Below are 21121 nucleotides of genomic sequence, written 5' to 3'. Positions count from 1 at the left end.
AATTACGTGTTGAGTTAGATATTTGAAAAAAAAAAAGAGAGAGAAAAAGAAAAGAAAAACATTTTAATTTGCTTAACAGAGACAATTGAATTTTTAATGAATCGCGAAGAACTATGTTTTTCTATAAAATAGTATACGCGATGAATAGAATAAATATGTACATATGTACGTATGTGTGTATGTGTGTGGATTCAAAAACTTACATGTATATATCTGTGTATATATGCTTCGTGAGTTACTGTAAAAACGTAGAATGAATAAAAATAAAATAAAAATAAAAAATATAAAAAAGAAGTCGTGAAACTGCGATGCCGCATAAAAGTGTAATGCGGAGGCAGCTTCGTTACTAAAACATTCGCAACTTAACTTTCCATCCGCGGCTACTGCCAACGAGCACAGAACAAAAAAAAAAAGTACTTTATAACTCGGCCGAAAGAATAATTAAATATTAAGGAAAGCTTGGTAGTTTGGGAATGTTAAAATGGGCGTATATTTACTTACGATACTCGTTTCTCATTAATCGTTCGAATACTTGTTTTCAAATTTCGCGGCTAACCTAAATCGACGATCATCGACAAGTACGCGAAATCAAATAGAACGTAAAATTAATCGTGATTTACTAGAGTTATCTCGAACAAATTCGATAATCGTTCATAGTTAAATGTATCTTATCATAACGATTACAAAAAAAATGAATCGAATAATTATACAGAAAGAAAATAAAAAGTAAAATAAATTGTAGGTTGTCTCGAATAATTACAGTAAAATGTATCTTACCATTGAAGAAATATTTAACTTAAAAATACGTACTGCTAAGCGTTGATTATTTCAAAACTGCATAATGAAGACTTCTAAAAAAGATACTAACGTTATAAAAGAAAAAAAAAAAGAGAGAAAGAAATAAAGAGCAAGAAAAAGAATTATTTTATACAAGTGCATATACTTACCGCAACAATGCAGTTGCAATAAGATCACATAACCTTCGTATAGTTCCGATAGTCTATCGATTATATATTTCAAAATTTTCATCTTAAACTCAGCTTTACAACATTGAATTATTTTTAATATAATTGTTGACGAAATGAAAGAACTATTTTCTTAAGAATAATTCGCATTTTTCTTCACGAAATATTATTCGAAAACATAATAGAGGAAACAGTTAAACCGGAAATACGCAAAAGTCGTTGAGCTCTCGTCCAAGCAATTTACGACACGAAAAAAGGTATTTCGATTGGATAACGAGTTTTCAACTCGTTCGAGAAAGAAATTGTCATTTCCGTAGGACGAACACTAAAACGCGGTGTCTTCTTTCTTTTTTTTCTCTATCCATTGCTCGACTTAAAAATGCAATTAAATATGATATATTGATTTTTATCTAGGGATTCGAACTAGATGGTAAAACTAGCGTAGTTACAAACAAAATGGCGTTAAATTCAAATCGTAGGAAAATAATCTTTCTCGACATTTCCTCACATCTAACAATATAAAATACAGATAGATATCCAATTAAAAAAAAATATTATCTCGTTTCTTCATAATCCTTTACGTCTCAGAATAAATCTACTTCCATAATCATTTTCTTCGATTCCATATAGATATAATAAACGTAAAAAGAATAAAATAAAAGATATATGATCCAATAACAAAAAAAAAAAGAATGTTAATCCTACGAAGAGCCATTTATGCTTCTTAAATGTATCTAACAGATGAATTATATCCTTTATTTTATTGGAATATATATACATATACATATATACATACATATATACATATATTCATATACACACATACACATATATGAATATATTTATATATATATATATATACATATATACATATATAAATATACATGCAGCAGTTATCATGAAGAATTTCAATTCATCCATATACTCATATTATGTATGTACAAATACAGCGAGTGACAGTACTTTTATTCGTGGTAGCAATAAGGTTGAAAACGTTTATGAACTTCTGTGTGTGTTCCATATTGCGAGGTTCTGTTTGAACTGCTAGAATATTGTATTTAATACATTCCAATCTTAAAAATTTCAATGGAATTTTACCTTTCGTTCCAACGACGAAAAATATATATTTCTAAATTAATTACCAAGGAACGGCTAATTATAAACGTAGATCAAAGCTGCTTACCTTGCAATATGCCAATAGAATATCTGGTCATTAATTTTCCATTCCACTATACAATTCGGTACTCAAATGCGGTAAGTACAGCATTACACTAATAACAATAGGAAATACAATAGAACATTATTGATGGTCGCATCGATTCGTCGCGGGCAGAGAGAAAACGTCATAAGGCATATTACTGAGATCAATAATCTTGTACAGAGTCGTAATTATTGTATGGGGGTGGATCAGGGCGACCTTCGGGAATTCTATATTTTTCTTCGACTTCTTGATCGTTATCATCTTCATACTTGACCGCGGTGAAATACGATCCTGACGTTGAAAACGTGTTACTATAATCGGGATAATCTGAAAATAGAATAGGATATTTCGCGTGGTCAAATGCGTGGAAGCGAAATTTCAAAAAATGCGATAGACTACGCATGGACTATCTTTTTTCTCTTTTTGAACTATGTATATATAAGATATACCATCCAAAGGTTCTTCCTTAATACGAATTTCCTTGGTATCTTCGTCTTGACGATCGCCACGATCTTTTCTATCCCTGCGCTCACGATCTCTGTCTCTCTTATTTCTCTTCCTATCCCTATCGCGATCGCGATCACGATCGTTACTCCTTTTACGATCTCGATCACGATCTCGATCACGATCGCGATCTCTTCTGTCGCGTGGTCGTTCGTCTCTTTGAATTTCCTCAATGTCAGGATCCGGTAAACGATCTCGACTACGTCTACGTTTTCGGTCGCGTGACCTACTCCTTGATCTTCGTTTACGATCGCGTGACCTTCTGCGTTCTCTGTCTAAACGATCACGATCCCTAAAAAAACAGAAAGAAAATAATACACACAGACACACGTGTAAGCAACGATTCGACATTCGACTCGTTTTAATTCGATGGAAAAAATTTCTTGAAGCTCATTCACCTGTCCCTGTCCAGCCCTCGTCCTGAGGTTTCCCTCTCTCGCTCGAGACGATATCGTTCTCTTTCTCTTTCGTTATCTTCCCTACCGGAGTGCTTTATATTCACATCAGGTCCACCTCTGCGAGTACCACCTAGACCACCACCAAGTCGTCGAGGGAGCCACCCTTTTACCGTTCTTGCACGCTCCACGTCAACCAACACTCTGCGACCATCTATTTTCTTACCATCGGCATGCTTATACGCAGCTAAAAGTATCATTAGAAAATTACAATCTAATCAAGATCACTCAACTACTACGCGTTATGCTATTATGAGATTTCTCTTAATCCCTGAGAACCAATTCGAAATGGAGAATCATCATAGATGATATTTTGCTATGATATGTACACGTTATCACTCTTTGTGTACAATCAATAGTACCATCTAAGATATACTTTCTTTATCGTTTTTATTTATTCTTTTTTATTCGTACTTGCTTATTCATTCATTCATTCATTTACTTATTCTTTTTTCTCTTTAAATTCGAGGCAATTAACCAAATCTTTTCTATAGGTCAAGTACTATACTTATGGACGGGCTAAAAAGATTATGTATATGAAGAAACAATTGTGACTCGACTTTCTTCTTTACTTTTTTCTTTTATCACTTTTTTACTCGATCATTTTGGGTAACGATGAAGATAGATTTGCTATGTGTTAGCCTGGATAATTGGTAAAAGTATCTACATATGCATTGTGTTTATAGTTTCCTTACAACGAAGTCATCCAAACCAGTAAGTAAAGTATCCTATTTTTATGCATGATACGGATAATAAGGTATCTGCATGCATTATCCCTGATCATGTGCTTCTTATTCGTAACGTCCACTATTCTATAAAGTAAAATTAGAAAGTATATACCAGTTGTCGAATAGTCAGATATTTCTAAACACACACTCGCTGTACCATGCCTCATTTTCTTTTCGAAAAGGCAAAGCAGTACAGAGAGAGTTACTGTGCGTTATACGTCGCTACGTTTTAGAAATAAGAAGGAATAAGTCGTGGTACTACGATCTCATCTTACTGTATAAAATCACAATTGTACGTTACTATCCTTTGCACAGTAATCAGCAATGAGGTATGCAGACTTTCAAGTACCTTAAATACTACATGTTTAAATTCCAAAAAGTATAGCAAATACAAAAAATACCTACCGCGGCTACTTACGTACGGAAGTTAACACAAAGCTTAGAAGTACTTTTAATCAGTGAAATGAACTTGTAAGAGACTCGCGAGAGTAGGCCAGCGCGTACGCTATTCATTGGGAAGGTGCCCAGTCTTCGTATGTTCGTTCAATCTCCGAAGAAGTTTACTTTGCGTTTACCTGGTGCGCTTTTTCTTTTTTTTTTTACTTACAACCAAACCGTGCGCAATTCATACATATTTTATAGCTTTGTTACGTAATGTTATACTGAATTCTCTAATAGTATATGTTAACTTTAATAATACGGGCAAAGAACTTTTCCACTTTTGTAAAAATTCCGAATTTGAAAGCAAGGGAAAGATTATCTGCATGCTAAATCATATTTGCAGACTTTCAGATCACGTTTTTTTACGGAGCAAGTGATGATATCGCAAGATAAATTAGTATTCTATATCGAAATTGATATGTTTCAGGACTTGAGCGTACAAAATATACTAAAAAATAAAATTAATTTTGATAAGTTGACAATTCTGACAATAATAGAATTTCGACTAATAAAATAGCACCCTAATAATAATACCGATGATAATGATAATAATAATAATAATAATAATAATAATAAGAATAACAATAACAATAACAATAATAAATAATAATAGTAATAATAATAATAATAGTAATAATAGTAATAATAATAGTAATAATAGTAATAATAGTAGTAGTAGTAGTAGTAATAATAATAATAATAATAATAATAAAAATAACAACACTCCACTAATCGGCATTATGAATTTTTTACTAAACCTATCAAACTGCTTCTCGCAAAAGTCTCTATGATGCTCTACCCTTGCTTATAAGTGTTGAATATTTGAATAAAAGAGTAACGTTTTTACTTTCGAATAATGACATACCTACGATTATGTGTATGATGTTAATAACTTTCATCAATGTACGTTCCGCGTTGCCTAGTGATGATATCGAACTAATTTGAATGACTCCTAATCTTTGTAGAGTTAACTTTTAGCAAAAAAACGCGTAGTTCGTAGCAATGTTACCCGAAAATTTATATTCGACGATGATCGAAATATATATGTAATAATAACAATGTGACTGTTCACCGACCGTGTCCCTGAACCTTTTCCCTAAGCCCACCAATCAATTTCAATGTAGAATGCTAACTTTACATGTCGCGTCAAAATAAAACCACAAATCAAAGTAATCAAAACGCCTGCTTTTCAACACTTTAAGAGTGTGGCCATACTAAACACTCATCCCGATCAAATTTGTTCAAATTCTTTTTTGAGTTTAATTAAAATCGTTGAAGAAATATAGGATAAGCATAGACGCTAACAAACGTTGTTGTATGTTGGATCTTACCACACATACAAACCTATCATATCAGGCAGGTTCAGGGATTTTGCATGGAATAGTGAACGGCACTAGTTGCCGGCAGCGGCCACCACGCTGTACCAAGAACAAGATAAAAACTGCATTAATCAAGACAGCCAATATTCTCTTTTTCATTTGAATCGTTTACCATATATGTATTTAGAGAATGGTATTCCTGCATGGATGTATCGTGGGACCCCCCACACCTTCTGGTTAAGTACCAATGAAAATGGGTAGCCTAACTATAGCCCTGCCCCACTATATCTAGCTGGAAGTGATGCTAAGAAAGGTGAGATTCCAGACTATGGACTCACGGAGGCTTTTAAGAAATATTACATTTATGGACTGTTACTTACAGTGCATGTCTCTTTCGTGCTCATATTCAATGAAAGCATATCCCCTAGGTTTGCCATTTATTGTATTATGAATTACCACAATCTGAAAATAATTATCTTCAGATTAGATAGAAATTCGATTGCAGGAATAGTCTTGTTAAAGAAATCATCCTATATTATTTTATACCTTTTTTACCGGTCCATAGACTTCAAATTCCCTCCTGAGCTTTGATTCCGATGTATCATAATTCTAAAACAGTATGCTTGCTTTAATAACTTATCTTAAAATATCTAACCTTCAACTCTGTCAACGTTTTATCCAGTTTTATTCGACGTTGCAAACTCGTAGAATAAATACTCACTATTCTTGCTACAAATAAAGTTTTAAAAGGATCCGCAGTCACGTTTGGAATACCAGCAGGATCCCATACTGCTATTTCTTGTTCTAACTTATAAGCAACTTGCTCGGCACGTTCTCTCCTACGGCGTTCCAAACGTTCTTCTCGAGTTTCAACGCGTACAGGTGGTGGGGTATCTTTCGGATCCTTTTATGTTTATAAAATTGCGAAGTTATAAATAAAACTTATGCAAATACGGCTAACCAAAACTGTATCGCTACCGAGTACATGCAACATATTTTTGAGGATGAATAAAAGTATAAATGCTTCCAATTTTACATAATAACTCGCTAAAAATAAGAACAAAAAACTTGGCAGTATTTGTTTTCTTTTTTTTTTTTTTTTTAATTACGTTTGAAAATTGTATGGTTCAAGAAAGTTCTATGAAACTTTTTACAATCTTGTAAATTCGTCTGCGTTGTAAAAAATATCATTAAAAATATTATCACTTGTAGCATAAAAACGTATAAAAAATATTCACGTCTATTGAATCGAAGGAAATAATACCTACCTCAAAATATTTGAGAAATGCTCCAACGCCAATATATCCTCCATTCTTCTTTTCGTGTGGAAGCTTGCTGGCTGGTGGCAAATAAGGTATTGGATCGCGAGGAGCAAAAAGCGCAAGTAAATTCGGAGGTAAAAATTGCGTCATTTTGTTGAAATATTATAATAATACGTCAACTTTACTCTCACTCGATTAATTAAAACGAATACAGGAACAACTGCATCTTTAGACACTAACACTCCTTAAAATGGCGTCGACGTTGCTACCGGTATGCCATAACCACATAACCGACGAATCTATCTACAAGCCACAAGAAAGAAACATTACTAGAAAGACTTTGAACTATCCTAACATTTATCGACATATGTTTACAATCAATCCCACCAGATGGCGCTTGGAAATATTGATTTTTCCAACGCACCAATTACATTCCTCTAGGTTGAACGTGATTGGTGTTTATTAGTAGATAAGATACGTCGAAGTATCGATATCGATGTTATATTCTTCAAATCGCTTATCACAAATTCTATTCAATCTATTCCTTTAACCTTTCGATCTAATCATTTAAACGCAATATTAAAAAACATCAGGCGCGTTGAAATTAAAATACGAGCATCGAAAACGTGATGTACTGCATTATCGACGTAACCATTTAACAGCCAATGACAACATCGAAGATGATTCCAGACATTTACGAGAATGAATTTTGATGAAATTATAAATAAATACGTATGTATGTACGTAAAATGTAAGTAAATATATTCTTTATGACTAAAATCATGCTCGTTTCTATCGCTTACTACGTAAATATTATCTAAAATAATACATCGAAATAACGAGATCGATATATCGTGGTTATCGAAAGTCCCGCTAGAGAGCGCGGGCGGTGTTTTAACTGTTAATTTCGTATTCGACGAATTCGCGACGCGTCGTTCAAAAAAGATTCTTATTTTGTGCAGTAATCGCGTAAAAATTAAACTAATCGAAAATATTGATTCTCCAATGCGGTTTAGGAAACTCACACGAGTTATTGGCATCAAGATCAACAATGGCAGGCGAGAGGGTATGTTTAAAAACATATTATTCGTATTACTGATAATGCTATATCTCTCAAAGATATTTTCGATTTCTTGTCAATTACGTTACGTACATAAATATAAATAACGTTCACTAATGATATACTCGAGAAAATACGAGTAAGCAAAGAAAAACAAACTAACAAGGAGCGTGGAATTCTTTCGAAAAAATATTTAACGATCGAATATCGAAAAGGTAAAAAAACAAAATGGCTGATTTTTCTTTAGGATTTATTTCGATTTAATAAACTAATTATCGCAGTGTCACATTCAAGGTAATACGAATGAAATTACATCGTGTAATTTGCATCTGTCAAATTATTTTCTGCGATTACATATGTGTGTACGTATGTGTGTGTATATATATATGTATATACGCATATATACAGATCTGAGAAAATTACATGAACGATAACGAGCGAGATCGTTTCTAACTCTTTTACGTAAGAGCACATTGAAAGAGATAGGAGAGGTATGAAAATTCTAAGAAATTTTGTACACACATGTGCTAAGACACTATTCATTTCGCATAGTTAATAAAGACTTCAGAATTTGTGGTTTCTTCCTTGTGTGTATCCTGCTACACACAAAGTCATTATACGTACATGGACGCGTACATACGTAAGTGTGTATACTAACGATCGTTTTCAACGTGATTTTTTTCTTTCCTCGTTTTTTCTCCGTTTTTCTTCTTTGTTCTTTTTTTTCTCTTTTTTTTTTTTTTTATTGTTGTACCAACGTGAACCAAGCATAAACATCACACGAAGAGAGAAAAAATCCTTCATTACGTAAGAATCGTCGTTACGATGTGCCGTCTCCACTTCCTACTTCCGTAACTTATAATTTTATCTAAATTTATCAAAAACTCAACTATAATACAACGCTATTGCATTATCCTTTGTTTTCGATCTAATATTAACACATAGAGAGATAAAACAAAAGGAAAAAAATACTAATGATCCAAACGAATCTGCTATGATTAAAGTTAATTGGATAATAATAAATGATCGAAAGATTGATTTCAGAGGAGATTAAGAGGAAAAGAAAAATATAAGTAATCCAAATGAATCTGGTCTAACTTTACTAAGTTACTCGTGGTAATAAAATCGAAAGATCAATTCGGTAGGAAATAAATTTAGAAAGGAAGGAATTTGAGTCTGACGATAACGAATGTAATGGCAACTCGATTCACCGATATATCTTATATATACATATACATATATATATATATATATATATATATATATATATGCAGCTTGAAATAGAAGAGATAATTACATAACTAGAAACGGTTTCCACAGACGCTCTGGTACATTCTAATATTTTCTGAAATGGAAAATCGAAAATTCACCTCTTCAAAAGAAGATTCTGTTATAATCTGATTTCGATAAGTTATCTGTCAATCGATTTTTTTTTTTTTTCCTTTTACATATCTACATACATACATATATACGCACGTATATAGACTACGTATATAGAGCGATAAAATTATATAGGTATCGTCTAGCAAGCAACGTGAGACGATTCCGTTTACATACTCACGAATAAGTCCCCTCTCTCGTTCGCTTTTGGAGTCATCAAAAAATGTTTCGAACAAACGAAGCACTGTAACTACGGCAGCTGATATCTTACGAGTGAGACTGTTCGATAATATATATTGTTATGAAAACTCTTTTTACTGGCACGGATAATACGATATCTTTCAATCGTATTTTAATCTAAAACATTAATATCATTGTTCCTTTTCTTCTTTTTTTGTAATTTTTTTTTTCCTTTTTTTTATATATATATATATATATATATATATATATATATATATATACTCGTATGTTAGTTACTTTTATGTAACACAGAATTACACGAATGGTACTTTCAATTAATAATTTTTTTTTTTTTTTTTTTTTTTTTTTATAATTGTAATTTATATACTCGTAATGAAAGATTTCACGGATAGTATTAATGAATCAAATGCGAATTAATCTAAAGATTATTACTTCGATTGATACGACAAAGTATCTTGTTTCTTGTTAACAATTTTCTTTTCTTTTCTTTTTTTTTCTTCAGAAGCAATACCGATAGATATATCATTGAAATATGTGAACTCATCTAACAATGATAATTATTTCAACGAATTATTCATGAGAAACGTGTGTGAATGTAATTACCAATATATGCTCATAACAAAAAAAGCACGTTTATGACTTATGCTTCTTATATTTTTAATTCGTACTAATTCATTGATAGCAAAGACACGTGGTTGTCACGTAAAATTAAAGAAAAAAAAGAAATTAATGAATAAAGAAATGAATAACGATGCTTCTTCGTCGGGAAGGAGCGATCAAATAATAAAATTAATCGGTCGCGATAAGAAAGCGCATGCGCCTTCGTCATTTGTCAGCATTTGCTCTTAACAGATAGAAAGAGAAACAGAGAGAGAGAGAGAGAGAGAGAGAGAGAGAGAGAGAGAGACAAAAGAAGACGACGCATCTTTCGCTTTCGTAGAGAGACTAGTCCGACTAGTTCGAGAAAGAAATAAAAGAAAAAAAAAGAAAAAGAAAAAAGAGGTTAATCTTAATTACACCGACGAGGATGGATTCAACGAGTTACACAACTGTTAATCGTTAACTCTCTACAACCTTATTATTCGTAGTGTCTAAACGAAAATTATATAATGTGGAATTTATCTCATTTCTATATTGTAATCTAACTTATATATTGTAAGTTATGTACTATGATATAAAATTATTGGGTCACGCAGACTAATAAAAACATCTGTGTATATTGTCTATATATATATATATATATATATATATATATATATATATATATTTCAATATCAAATATATATTACAAAAACTCGAAAAGATTAGTTATTAGCCAATCAAGTGCTGATAAATTATATCATAAGTTTAACATTATATAATTTCTATTATACTATACTAAGGAAAAACATAAAGCTTCCATTATAAAAATATACAAGAAATTGTTGAAAAATCAAACGATTGAGATACGTACGTCTATCTACGTATATAGAACTGCTACGTATATATAACTGAATAGTTACATGTCCTAATAAATGGTTAATTACAAACGAAGCAGCTTTGTTATGTACAAAGGTTAGGGATCGATGGTTAACAACGGTTACACACGATTCTACATGGAATTTACGGGGAAGAGATAATTCGTGGCGGGACCGCGCGTACGGAAAGGGGAGGAAAGGGATGATACACGCACGCGTTGCTTACGTACGAAGCAATTAGGATGCGGACACTGGCGTAGCACCGGTGATATACCATCTTGCTGCGACCATCGGAATAATGCAGCAGTTTCTACATGTATATTCTTGCTGAGCAGTATTCGACGATGCATCGCATGCATAACCGCGGCACGAACGCTTACGCGTTCCGAATAAAAAACCGCGTATGCGGATTGCGTCGTCGACCACTTCTCTCCTCCAACCCTCTTTTACTTTTTACCCTCTCTCTTTTTCTCTCTAAGCATACATGTGCTAAAATACACGCTACCGTTCGTAGATGGACATCGACCACGTTAGCATATTCCTCCCGAATTCCTTCTTTCTTCTCATTTTTATAACGTTTCTTTCTCTTTTTTCTTTCTTTTAATTTCTTTTATTATATTTTTTAATGATTATTTTTCTCTTCTTTTCCTTTTCTTTCCTTTTCCTTTATATCCATTTATATTTCCTTTCATTTCTTTATGTAGTCTCTATTATCAAAAAACGAAGAAAAAGAACGTACGAGTCGCGTTACCTTCATGGAGTTCCTCTCTCTTCGACCAATGGCAGCATTGACCGAGAAGAAATACAGCGTTCTCATTGGCTGCTTTCGTACAGTATGGTTATGCCACGGTGATAGAGATACAGTAGCGTGGATCGAGTTTAAAACGTTTTGACTCTCTGATATGTTTGAATTCGTCCGAACGATTAGGAAATAATTCGATGAAATCGTTAAGTCTCTTTCTTCTCTCTTCCTCTTATTCCATATCATCGTAGTGAACTGTCGTTCGAATTTGTCGAATCGAGTTGAAATTGATTGCACGGGGTTCGTGATCGTTCGATTCGTCCCTGAGAGAAGGGGTCCATACGGAGAGCAACGTTAGCAATGAACATTTTACAAGAGAAATGTCCCTGCGGCCCTGTAGCAGGCCTACGAGGCCGTGCTCGCGGCAAAGAACATATTTGTGAGAATGTGCCCGTTTCCCGGCGGCCATCTTGCTTTTGCATGATGTCACGACGTGGCCTACTTCCGAGCACTCCACGTGCAAGGGTCATCGACCCTGTTCGCCTCTAATCCCCTTTTGTCTATTCGTTGCTCGCTGCGTCTACGAAAGTCCCTCTCTCTGTCTATCTCTCTCTGTCTCTCTCTCTGTCTCTGTCTCTTCCCTTCTATTTCTCTATCTCTTTCTCCTTTTCTCATTCTCGTTTACGATCGGTATAGAACAGACCCTTACGAAACATAGTACGCTCACGATTTCGGCTCAACTCGATTCGACTCGGCACAATTCGGTTCTACCAAACCGACGCGACGCTCGTAGATTGATTCACCGTCCCTTTTATTCGTTCATGACCAGAGCCTGGATCAAGGGGGAGATGACTATATTTCCTTCGATATCTCTCTAATACATGTACATATACATTATATAATAAGTAATGTCAGACTTTTCTATTCGAACAGAATCGTGTTTGGTCTGATTTAGATATCGAATACCGAAACTCGCATTATTTATTGACCGATCCTATAATACGTAGCATAGCATAGTTATAACTTTTACGCGTTATCTATATCGTTTCCATTATGCTGCTGTAAATATATCGAATTGAACGAATATATCGTATCTGGAGGGACAATGAGTTTGAAGAAAGAAATGAAATAATACGGTCGATGTTGACGCGATGCAGTAAAATGAAACTCGTTCGTTATTCGCCTGAATTATCGAGTGTACCTTCTCGTAAGATCGTAACAAACAAAAAATATCCTTGAAACGTAAATGTATGCCTCTACGTATTACCTTTTGTATATGCGTACGTATACATATACGTATACGTTATCAGAGTCTCTCGAGAATTTTCTAATTATGGAAATCTCGACACTGAAACGATCGTTTCGAAAGATGTGATTCAAACGTGCTCGAATGCAGGTGTCCGTAAGCATGAAAACGTTTCAACAAAGAAACCGAGCACACGGCAGTGTGTAACACACGTTGCGCTCCGCATGGCACATAGTTCACGGTTTTTCTCTACACCGGCTGACGTACTTTCGAATGTACGAAGCACTTATCTCAAGTAGGAATGGTCTTTCGAATGTACGCCTATAGAGATTATTTATCGTTGCGACACAGAGACCAACGTAACTTTTATATCTCAACGAGGTATTAGAATAAAACGTTTTGATTTTCTTTTTTTTTCTTTTTATACTATTTTGCTGTTTTTCTTTCCTTTCTCGCAACGTTTTACTAAGTTTAAATAAACGAATACGTATCAACGTTTTTAAAAAATACTTTCGATTCAATAAAAACAGCGAGAACGAATTTACAAAGTTATACGATAATTTCTTTTCAACGAGAGAGGGGGGGGAGAGAGAGAGAAAGAAAAAAAAAAGAGGAATTATGATACTTCTTCGCCGAGAGTTCACGTAAATCCATTTATGACTGAAATTGTTGACAAAAGTAGATATTAATGAACGAGGTAGTATCTGCAATAATGATAATTGCCATAGCGAGTAAAATTAATCTGAAATTGCGAGGAAGACGTGTTTAATTTATCATTCATATTTGATAAAATAAATTAAATCGTCGATTATCGATATTAAAAATACGTGATTTATAAATGATAATTCGAGTTTAAATCGATGATTCATACAAATAGTTAATAATAACGAATCGCTTAAAAATCTGAATTACGCATGAGATACGATTTTTTTGACGTTGTTTAACTATCAGCTTTATCGACAATTCCTTTTGTTATTTTTTGATACGACCAATCGATCAGCGCTAAAAAAAAAAAAAGAGAAAAAAAAAGAAATGAGAAAGAAGGACTCGTGTTTAACAAACGATAATTATCGTGCTTGAGAGCACGTCCGAAAGGAGTAATTTTGTACGGTCCAACGATTCTGATATCGATTCAGGTACCGATTCGGTTCAGGTGTACGCGAGTTGGTATCTCTAGTTAATGGCTAGAATTACGCAACTGGAGAATCGATCATGCAGGACGCAACGTTATACCGGTCCTGTCGCCTATTTTTCGTGTCTGTTATGTACTCGGTACCGCGTGGTACTTTGAGTTTAAACGTTAGGTTCTGTAACTCTTTAATGTCAACGGCACCACCGCCCTATCACCACCAGCACAGTTAGTCATCTCGTGGACTCTGGTTCGTCCACTTTTACCGTGAGAGCGGAAGAATCCCGAAAAAGGTCAATGACCGACTCGAACGCGTGACTTTCGATCTTACTCGAGTCACCATCTCCTCTTTGATTTTCTCTCTCTCTCTCTCTCTCTCTCTCTGTCTGTCTGTCTGTCTGTCTGTCTTTGTTGAATTTTATAAGGAATGCGCTTTACGTGAGCAACGTCAATAAGAAATATACCGAGTTTAATTCGTTTTATGCTTTATAAGCTCAAGTACCCATTGTTCGACGAAGAATGCGGAATCGTCGTATGGGCACATTTGTGCATAACGTACTTGTGTGTATGTGTATATATATATATTATATATATATATATAGATTAACCACGATTACATTCAACGATTGCAGAATTATCCACAAAAGGTCGGACGGATAAAAGAAATATAATACGATATAACGAGGGGAATCTGTATTTATCTTTATACGTTTCTTACCATTGATATGTGATTTTATATCGAGGGAAGGAAAATAAAGAGAAAAAAAGAAGAGCGAATATTTCGTACAAAAAATTCTTTCTTACAATTTATTATAAAAAGAAACGTGTATATCATTGAACGTATCTATAAGCTTTATGTCAAACGTCGAAATAAATATACGATAATGTATGTAATAGGATCACGAGATCGGCGAAACATATATTTCAATGGATTCATACATACGTACATACATACATACATATATATAAGAACAGAGGTCATCTCGACGTGATGTGCCCTGGATGTAACCGAATGGCACCGACCGAATTCTACTAAATTTTCAATAGTCCGACCGAATCGATGAAAGGATTGACACAGTGACCTGGAACTCGTTTCGCCTGGTGATTAGTTTACAATACGCAGTCGCGGTTAAGATGTATGTATGTATATACGTTTGTATGTGCGTATGTATGTATGTTTATCGTGTACTGAAAACCTGACTGTAATTTGATGTACTTGCTACCATAGACATGGACAGGAATAATAATTTCTTCTTTCAAAGTGTATTCATTATGTATGCATAGGTACTTAACTCGAGTAAAAAGAAAAAGAAAAAAGAAAGAACTCCGAGCTTATTTCGTTAGAGTAAAATAAAAAATAAATCCAGAAAGAATGAAAGAAAGAAAAGAAATAGATTAACTTTTGCATTCGTTAAAACGTAGCAATATAATTGGCAAGCGTTTTTTTAAAGGAATCAACCATTTCTTTTCGATAAAAGAGGGAAACCGAGGCGACGTGGTAACGCGATTACTACGCTTACGAAGCACGGAATTTCATACTGACATGAAAGAGAGAAAGAGAGAGAGAGAGAGAGAGCAGAATACAAAAATCAGAGTGCATATAAGCTGCCTCGTAAAGCATGCACGTGGACTCGCTTAGGGTAAACCCGACCTCGATTCTCTTTTCTCCTTTAAAATCTCTCTCTCTCTCTCTCTTTCTCTGTACTCTTCATAGAGAAAAAGAGATCCTCATCCTGCTTGATTCATCCTTGATATAGAAAGGGTCAAGTAAAATCCAATATTACATTAAAGACAAATCTAGAAAACGATGGAGAAAATAGATCGTTTCCAATATCTATGTAAACGCTTATTTCTATTATTTTACGTTATTGACAACAATCGAATAACGTAGATATGCAAGTAAGTAAGTACCTACTAAATTTATCGTTCGTCCATAAAACCGAACACCGTCTGGTCGTTATCGATCGGATAAACATTATCGGAGTACGTGTAAATTTTTCAAGGAGATCGTTCGAAGATTTCGTAGAAGTCGAGATCAACACGCATATACATTGAAATGATACGAGAATGTCAATGATTACACCGAAAGAAAATAAACAATTCAATGTACGTATTTAGGTGACTGCTTATGTAGATCAAACGTTTTTCAAAAAAAAAAAAAAGAAAAAAAAACTGTAGTAAGTAGGACAAGGGAGGGATATAATTAAGAACGATCGTGATTAAGATTCGGATAAATTGATATTAAAATACAAGGTTAGAAATTAATGATGGACGATGATCAAACGTTAGAAAATAATATCAGTAGATAATGTAAGGGCAAACGTTGAGCTCGTTCAACAATACGCGAAAATAGGAATGAAGAGCCAAGAGGGAGGATAAAGAGAGAGAATGAGAGAGAGAGAGAGAATAGGTAGGTAGGTAGGTAGGTAGGTAGGTAGGTAGGTAGTAGGTTGGTAGATAGGGTGGTATAGCGTTGGGTCGACTCGACCCGTGGATCGAGGGTAAGTGCGAGAAGGGAGTATAGAAGAGACGAAGGTAGGAGCAAGGGGAGTAAAACCAGGGCGCAAGTATTGATCCCACACCCCCCACGGGCGGTTGACACATTTACCAAAAGCTTCGCGTGATCTAGTTTCGGTTGCTCTCAAAAAGAATGTGCCGCAAGAACTTCGCCTTCCTTCCATCTCTCTACCACTTTTCCTCTTGTCCTTCTTCTTTTTATTTCTTTCTTTTCATTCTTCGACCAATCAACGTTCAGCTAATTCTGCCTTTTCTTCTCTTATCTATATAATACTTATGTATCGTGGTCATATATCAAATTGTTTTCTCTCTTTCTTTCTTTCTTTCTTTCTTTCTTTCTTTCTGTCTTTCTTTCTCTCTCTCTCCTTTTTCATTAATTAATTAAACCTATTATCGTGTTAATCATAAAACTAACATTACGACTTATCGTAGGGAAATTCAAAAAAAAAAACTCTACATACGGGATTACCGCTTGAAAAATCTTTACAACGTTCTCTTTCTCTCTCTTGCTCTCTACGTGTATGTATCTGCCAAGAAAGGTGTGGCATAGATCTCTTCCTTAACCTTCGCACGAAAGTTAGAGTTATATACAGTTCATGTTGGTAAATGAAACTTGCCTAAGTTATACATACTATATCATACATGTACATAGATATATATGTATATATATATATATATATATATATATATATATATATATAGAACTATTTATCGTATGTATATACAATATCTTGTCGTCTAAGATAAATCATTCGCTTTTCTCCTATATTAATCAAACATTTTTAACGATAAAATGTATCACAACAACGATTATGCACTTTGCATTAAACTAAAATGTGAAAAAGATGTAAAAGAACGTCGGAGAAGGAAAAAAGAGAAAAATAAAAAAAAAAGAAAAAGAAAACGAGTATTCATATAGGCAAGCGCATGCGGAGATAGCTCGATGACTGATCTCGGGAACGCTGCCAAATAGGTCGGAGCTCGTATCGAGCTGTCACATACACAAACGAAAAGTGTAAGAGAGAGAGAGAGAGAGAGAGAGAGAGGTAGAGAGAACGAGAGAGAGAGAGAGAGATAGAAGTGAGTAGAGCGCAGTACTGCTGACCTCACCATACCACCCACTGTCGGAATAAAAATTTAGAACGATTCTGGAACGCCGACTTGTCCGCCTGAATAAATTGCCACGATGCACCATATCGTCTTCTCTACAAAGTACATAAACCCTACTCAAACCATCCCTCCCACCTCTCTGATTACAATGGTCCTATATCTTTCTTTGTCCTGAATGATCACAGAACGACATATAATATCACATCGGACTCGTTATATTTTATTTTATATTTCATTGATATCGTTATTTATAATTTTTTGATTTTGAGATTAATTATGAATGGTATATAGATGTATTTAATTTTATTATCTTACAAATCATTCTAATATTTCCACGTGAGAATGAATAATTTTGCTTAATGACGAGCTTTCGAAATCTCTTCTTTCAAAGACGATTAACATCGATTAAAAAAGTCTTTGTGTTCTCTTTTCGTATTTCGTATAGAGTGGAACGTATAGAAGACGATTCGTGCATCGTGATGATTTTTAATTTCTCAGGATAAAATAATTACTGATCGCTCGTATCTTAGATCAATTAAATCGAGATGTATGTAGACGAATCAACCGATATCAGGAACATTGCCAAATAGGTCGGGGCTCGGTATTGAGCCACTCCGCGAACAGCATCCCAAGCTAACCTCGGCCCTTTCTCTCTCTCTCTCTCTCTCTCTCCCCTCTCTCTCTCTATCTCTCTCTTTCTCTCTCCTTCTCTTTCTACCTTGCAATGGGCATCAGTCATAACACACGTCTCGGAGTTTACGTCTTTTGATCGATGATCTACGCACCGCCCCTTTTCATTAAACCTGAGGTTTCCGATGTAAAAGGTTATTACATTTTCGATGATAAAATCCAAAAGTCGAATTCTGATTTATAAATCAATAATCATTTTTTTTTCTTTTCCCTTATATTTCTTTTCCTCGGATAAAAAGATTTATAACAACATTCTTATTTTAATCCGTCCATTATATAATATGTTTATAAAACAAAGTTCATTCTTAAAATCTGTACTTGCACAAATGGATTTCTGTAATATTTATGTTTCTTTCTCATGCCATAAATATATGGTACGAAAGATTAAAAGATTATTTACTGTTACATATATCCACCTCTGCAATTACTCACGAATGATCTAACAGCTCGTTTGTTCTCTTTAACAAATTCCTTCGGAAGGAGAGTAGTCGTAGTGAACGAGTTTACTCGATCGATCGATTTAAATGTCGCGATTAAGTGGGCGATTAATCGAATAATCTATTTTAATGCTCGGTCAGTGTGTTATATGTAATATCTCATTAGAACGTGTTCCTCTTTCTCTCTCTCTCTCTCTCTCTCTCTCTCTCTCTCTCTCTCTCTCTCTCTCTCTCTCTCTCTCTCTCTCTCTCTCTCTCTCTCTCTCTGTATATCTCTTTGAGTTAGACGAATCACGAAACGGTACATGCTGAGGTCAGCAACGTAAACGATATTGCACACATACATACACATCCGTTATACATATACATACATATACATATATCTGCATACATACAGATGAACGTTCCTCTTTTACATCCATGCTCAAAGAGACGTCAAAAGGAAATAATGAAGAAACTAAGTAGGTACATTAATTACGTGCGATAGAACCTAAGTAAGCTCGTGATGGAAACTCGTAAACACACGACAGCTTTGTTTGATCAATATTTCGGTGCCATCTCATAGTACGTACATAGATACATACGCCAAAGTCTCCTTACAAAAGTTGTTCGCGCTAGGAGAACGCGATAACGTCTGAGAACACCGTAGTTAAACATTCACACGGAGCAAGGACTAAGCAAAAACTCTGTCTGTCTTGTTTGATTTTCGTCAATGTAAATTTTTCTATTGATGTTAAAAACATAAATATATTCCCGAAGGAAAGATCAAACGAAAATCGATAAGACGAGAAGGACAATGACAATACACAAAGGACGGCCTTTATTTATTTCTTTGCCAAGATCGAGTCACATTCCCAATAGCTAAGCTTACGTCACCACTTGAAAATCGATAGACTCTCCGCACTTCTCTCGCTCGTCTATCGAGCAAAACCGAGCGACCGACCAACAGCTCCCCGTAGACGTTACGAAGAAGACCGATCAATAAAAGCTCGACGTTTTACGCTCGCGCTTTTTCCACGTGTCTTCTATCTCTCTTTCTTCTATTTGGATATATATTTAGGTAGGTACCACAAATATTTCGTTTTCTCTCCTTTTATCGGGATATCACCAAAGCGTCGACTCCACATCGTAATTCACCGAACCGTATCCTCGTCGATGATTCAACTTAACCTATGTATGTATGTATATTTATCTATTAATATATAATTACGTAAGTAACCTATGTTTTCAAAGCGTTACGATTAAATATATATTTATTTGTTATGTATGTATACAAACGTACGTCTATAAAAGTATGAGTTATATTGCGTCTCATTTTAATATTATTTGAGATAGGAATTATTACTATTATTGATATTGCTTAATACCGATTATTGTAAAATATGGGGATTAAATAAAAAATAGCGAAGCGATCTCTCTCTCTCTCTCTCTCTCTCGCTCTCTGTCTGTCTCTCTCTCTCTTTCTGTCTTTCATTCTGCAACGACGACAGCTGACATTGGCGTTAATGGAGATACTATTGATAAGTGAAATAAAGAAAAAGAGAGAGAGAGATAATAGGAAAAAGAATAGAATAGACACGATGCATAGAACTAAAGAGGTCCGTCGTATACAGCACGTGGCATCGGACACGTGCCCAAAGGTCGATGCTCCCTTGTGTTGTACCGGATTTTATTTGATTCTACCCTCCTCCCCCTCTAAGCTCTCATCTAAACTTTTCCGTTTCTCAGTTACCACTAGTATTACCAACGAACAAGATTTATTTTGTCTGGAAGCTACTTTGTTCGACAAATTCAAAGTTTCTTCTAAGAAATTACTAGAAAATTTCCTTATATTATAAACAACATGATTTAGTAGGTCGAAGTGTTACGAACTCTTACATCTACTTTATTATACTTAAGTACTTCGATAAAGATATCCCCTATAGTATATGAGTTATAGTATTAGGTTATTTATATTTTGCAATTTCAACGTTCTATCAAAGAATTTTCGATTTCATTGTTAACAAGTTATCGATGGGAGATCGCTAGAAAATATTACGCACGAAATACCGCGAATTTTACATTTAACGATACTTTGTTTATGTAGTTTTTATTTGTTATTCGTGTTTATTATTTGACTCGTATTTTGACTCGTATATTTACACGTTATTTATATTTATATTTGGTTACTTCAACGTTGTTTGTTCTAAAGTTTTTGTGTTACAAGAGATATATATGATATATCTCTTATAAATTTTGTTAATGAATAGTACGATTATTAAAAAAATGAGTAACACG

General features: G+C 34.4%; 1 protein-coding gene and 1 long non-coding RNA gene across 6 annotated transcripts in view; one reads left to right on the top strand and one right to left on the bottom strand.

Moving 5' to 3' along the window:
- Positions 1-985: 985 nt before the first annotated feature.
- On the bottom strand, positions 986-7181 carry LOC127069719 (U1 small nuclear ribonucleoprotein 70 kDa-like). Its single transcript, XM_051007092.1, is given in 9 exon segments — positions 986-2493; positions 2616-2962; positions 3069-3312; positions 5639-5665; positions 5668-5712; positions 5994-6075; positions 6160-6222; positions 6335-6517; positions 6882-7181. Coding segments are annotated over 9 exon segments (1299 nt in total). The 5' UTR covers positions 7026-7181; the 3' UTR covers positions 986-2329.
- Positions 7182-7412: 231 nt separating this feature from the next.
- The window catches only part of LOC127069720 (uncharacterized), a 31690-nt gene continuing 17981 nt past the window's right edge, over positions 7413-21121 (top strand). For 2 of the 5 annotated variants that reach the window (XR_007783681.1, XR_007783678.1), the window contains exon 1: positions 7642-7941. This is a non-coding gene — a long non-coding RNA (uncharacterized LOC127069720). The other 3 variants (XR_007783680.1, XR_007783679.1, XR_007783682.1) reach the window with 3 other exon arrangements.

Source organism: Vespula vulgaris, chromosome 16, assembly GCF_905475345.1.
Source record: "Vespula vulgaris chromosome 16, iyVesVulg1.1, whole genome shotgun sequence".
NCBI lineage: Eukaryota > Metazoa > Arthropoda > Insecta > Hymenoptera > Vespidae > Vespula > Vespula vulgaris.
This window is presented reverse-complemented; position numbering and strand designations above follow the sequence as displayed.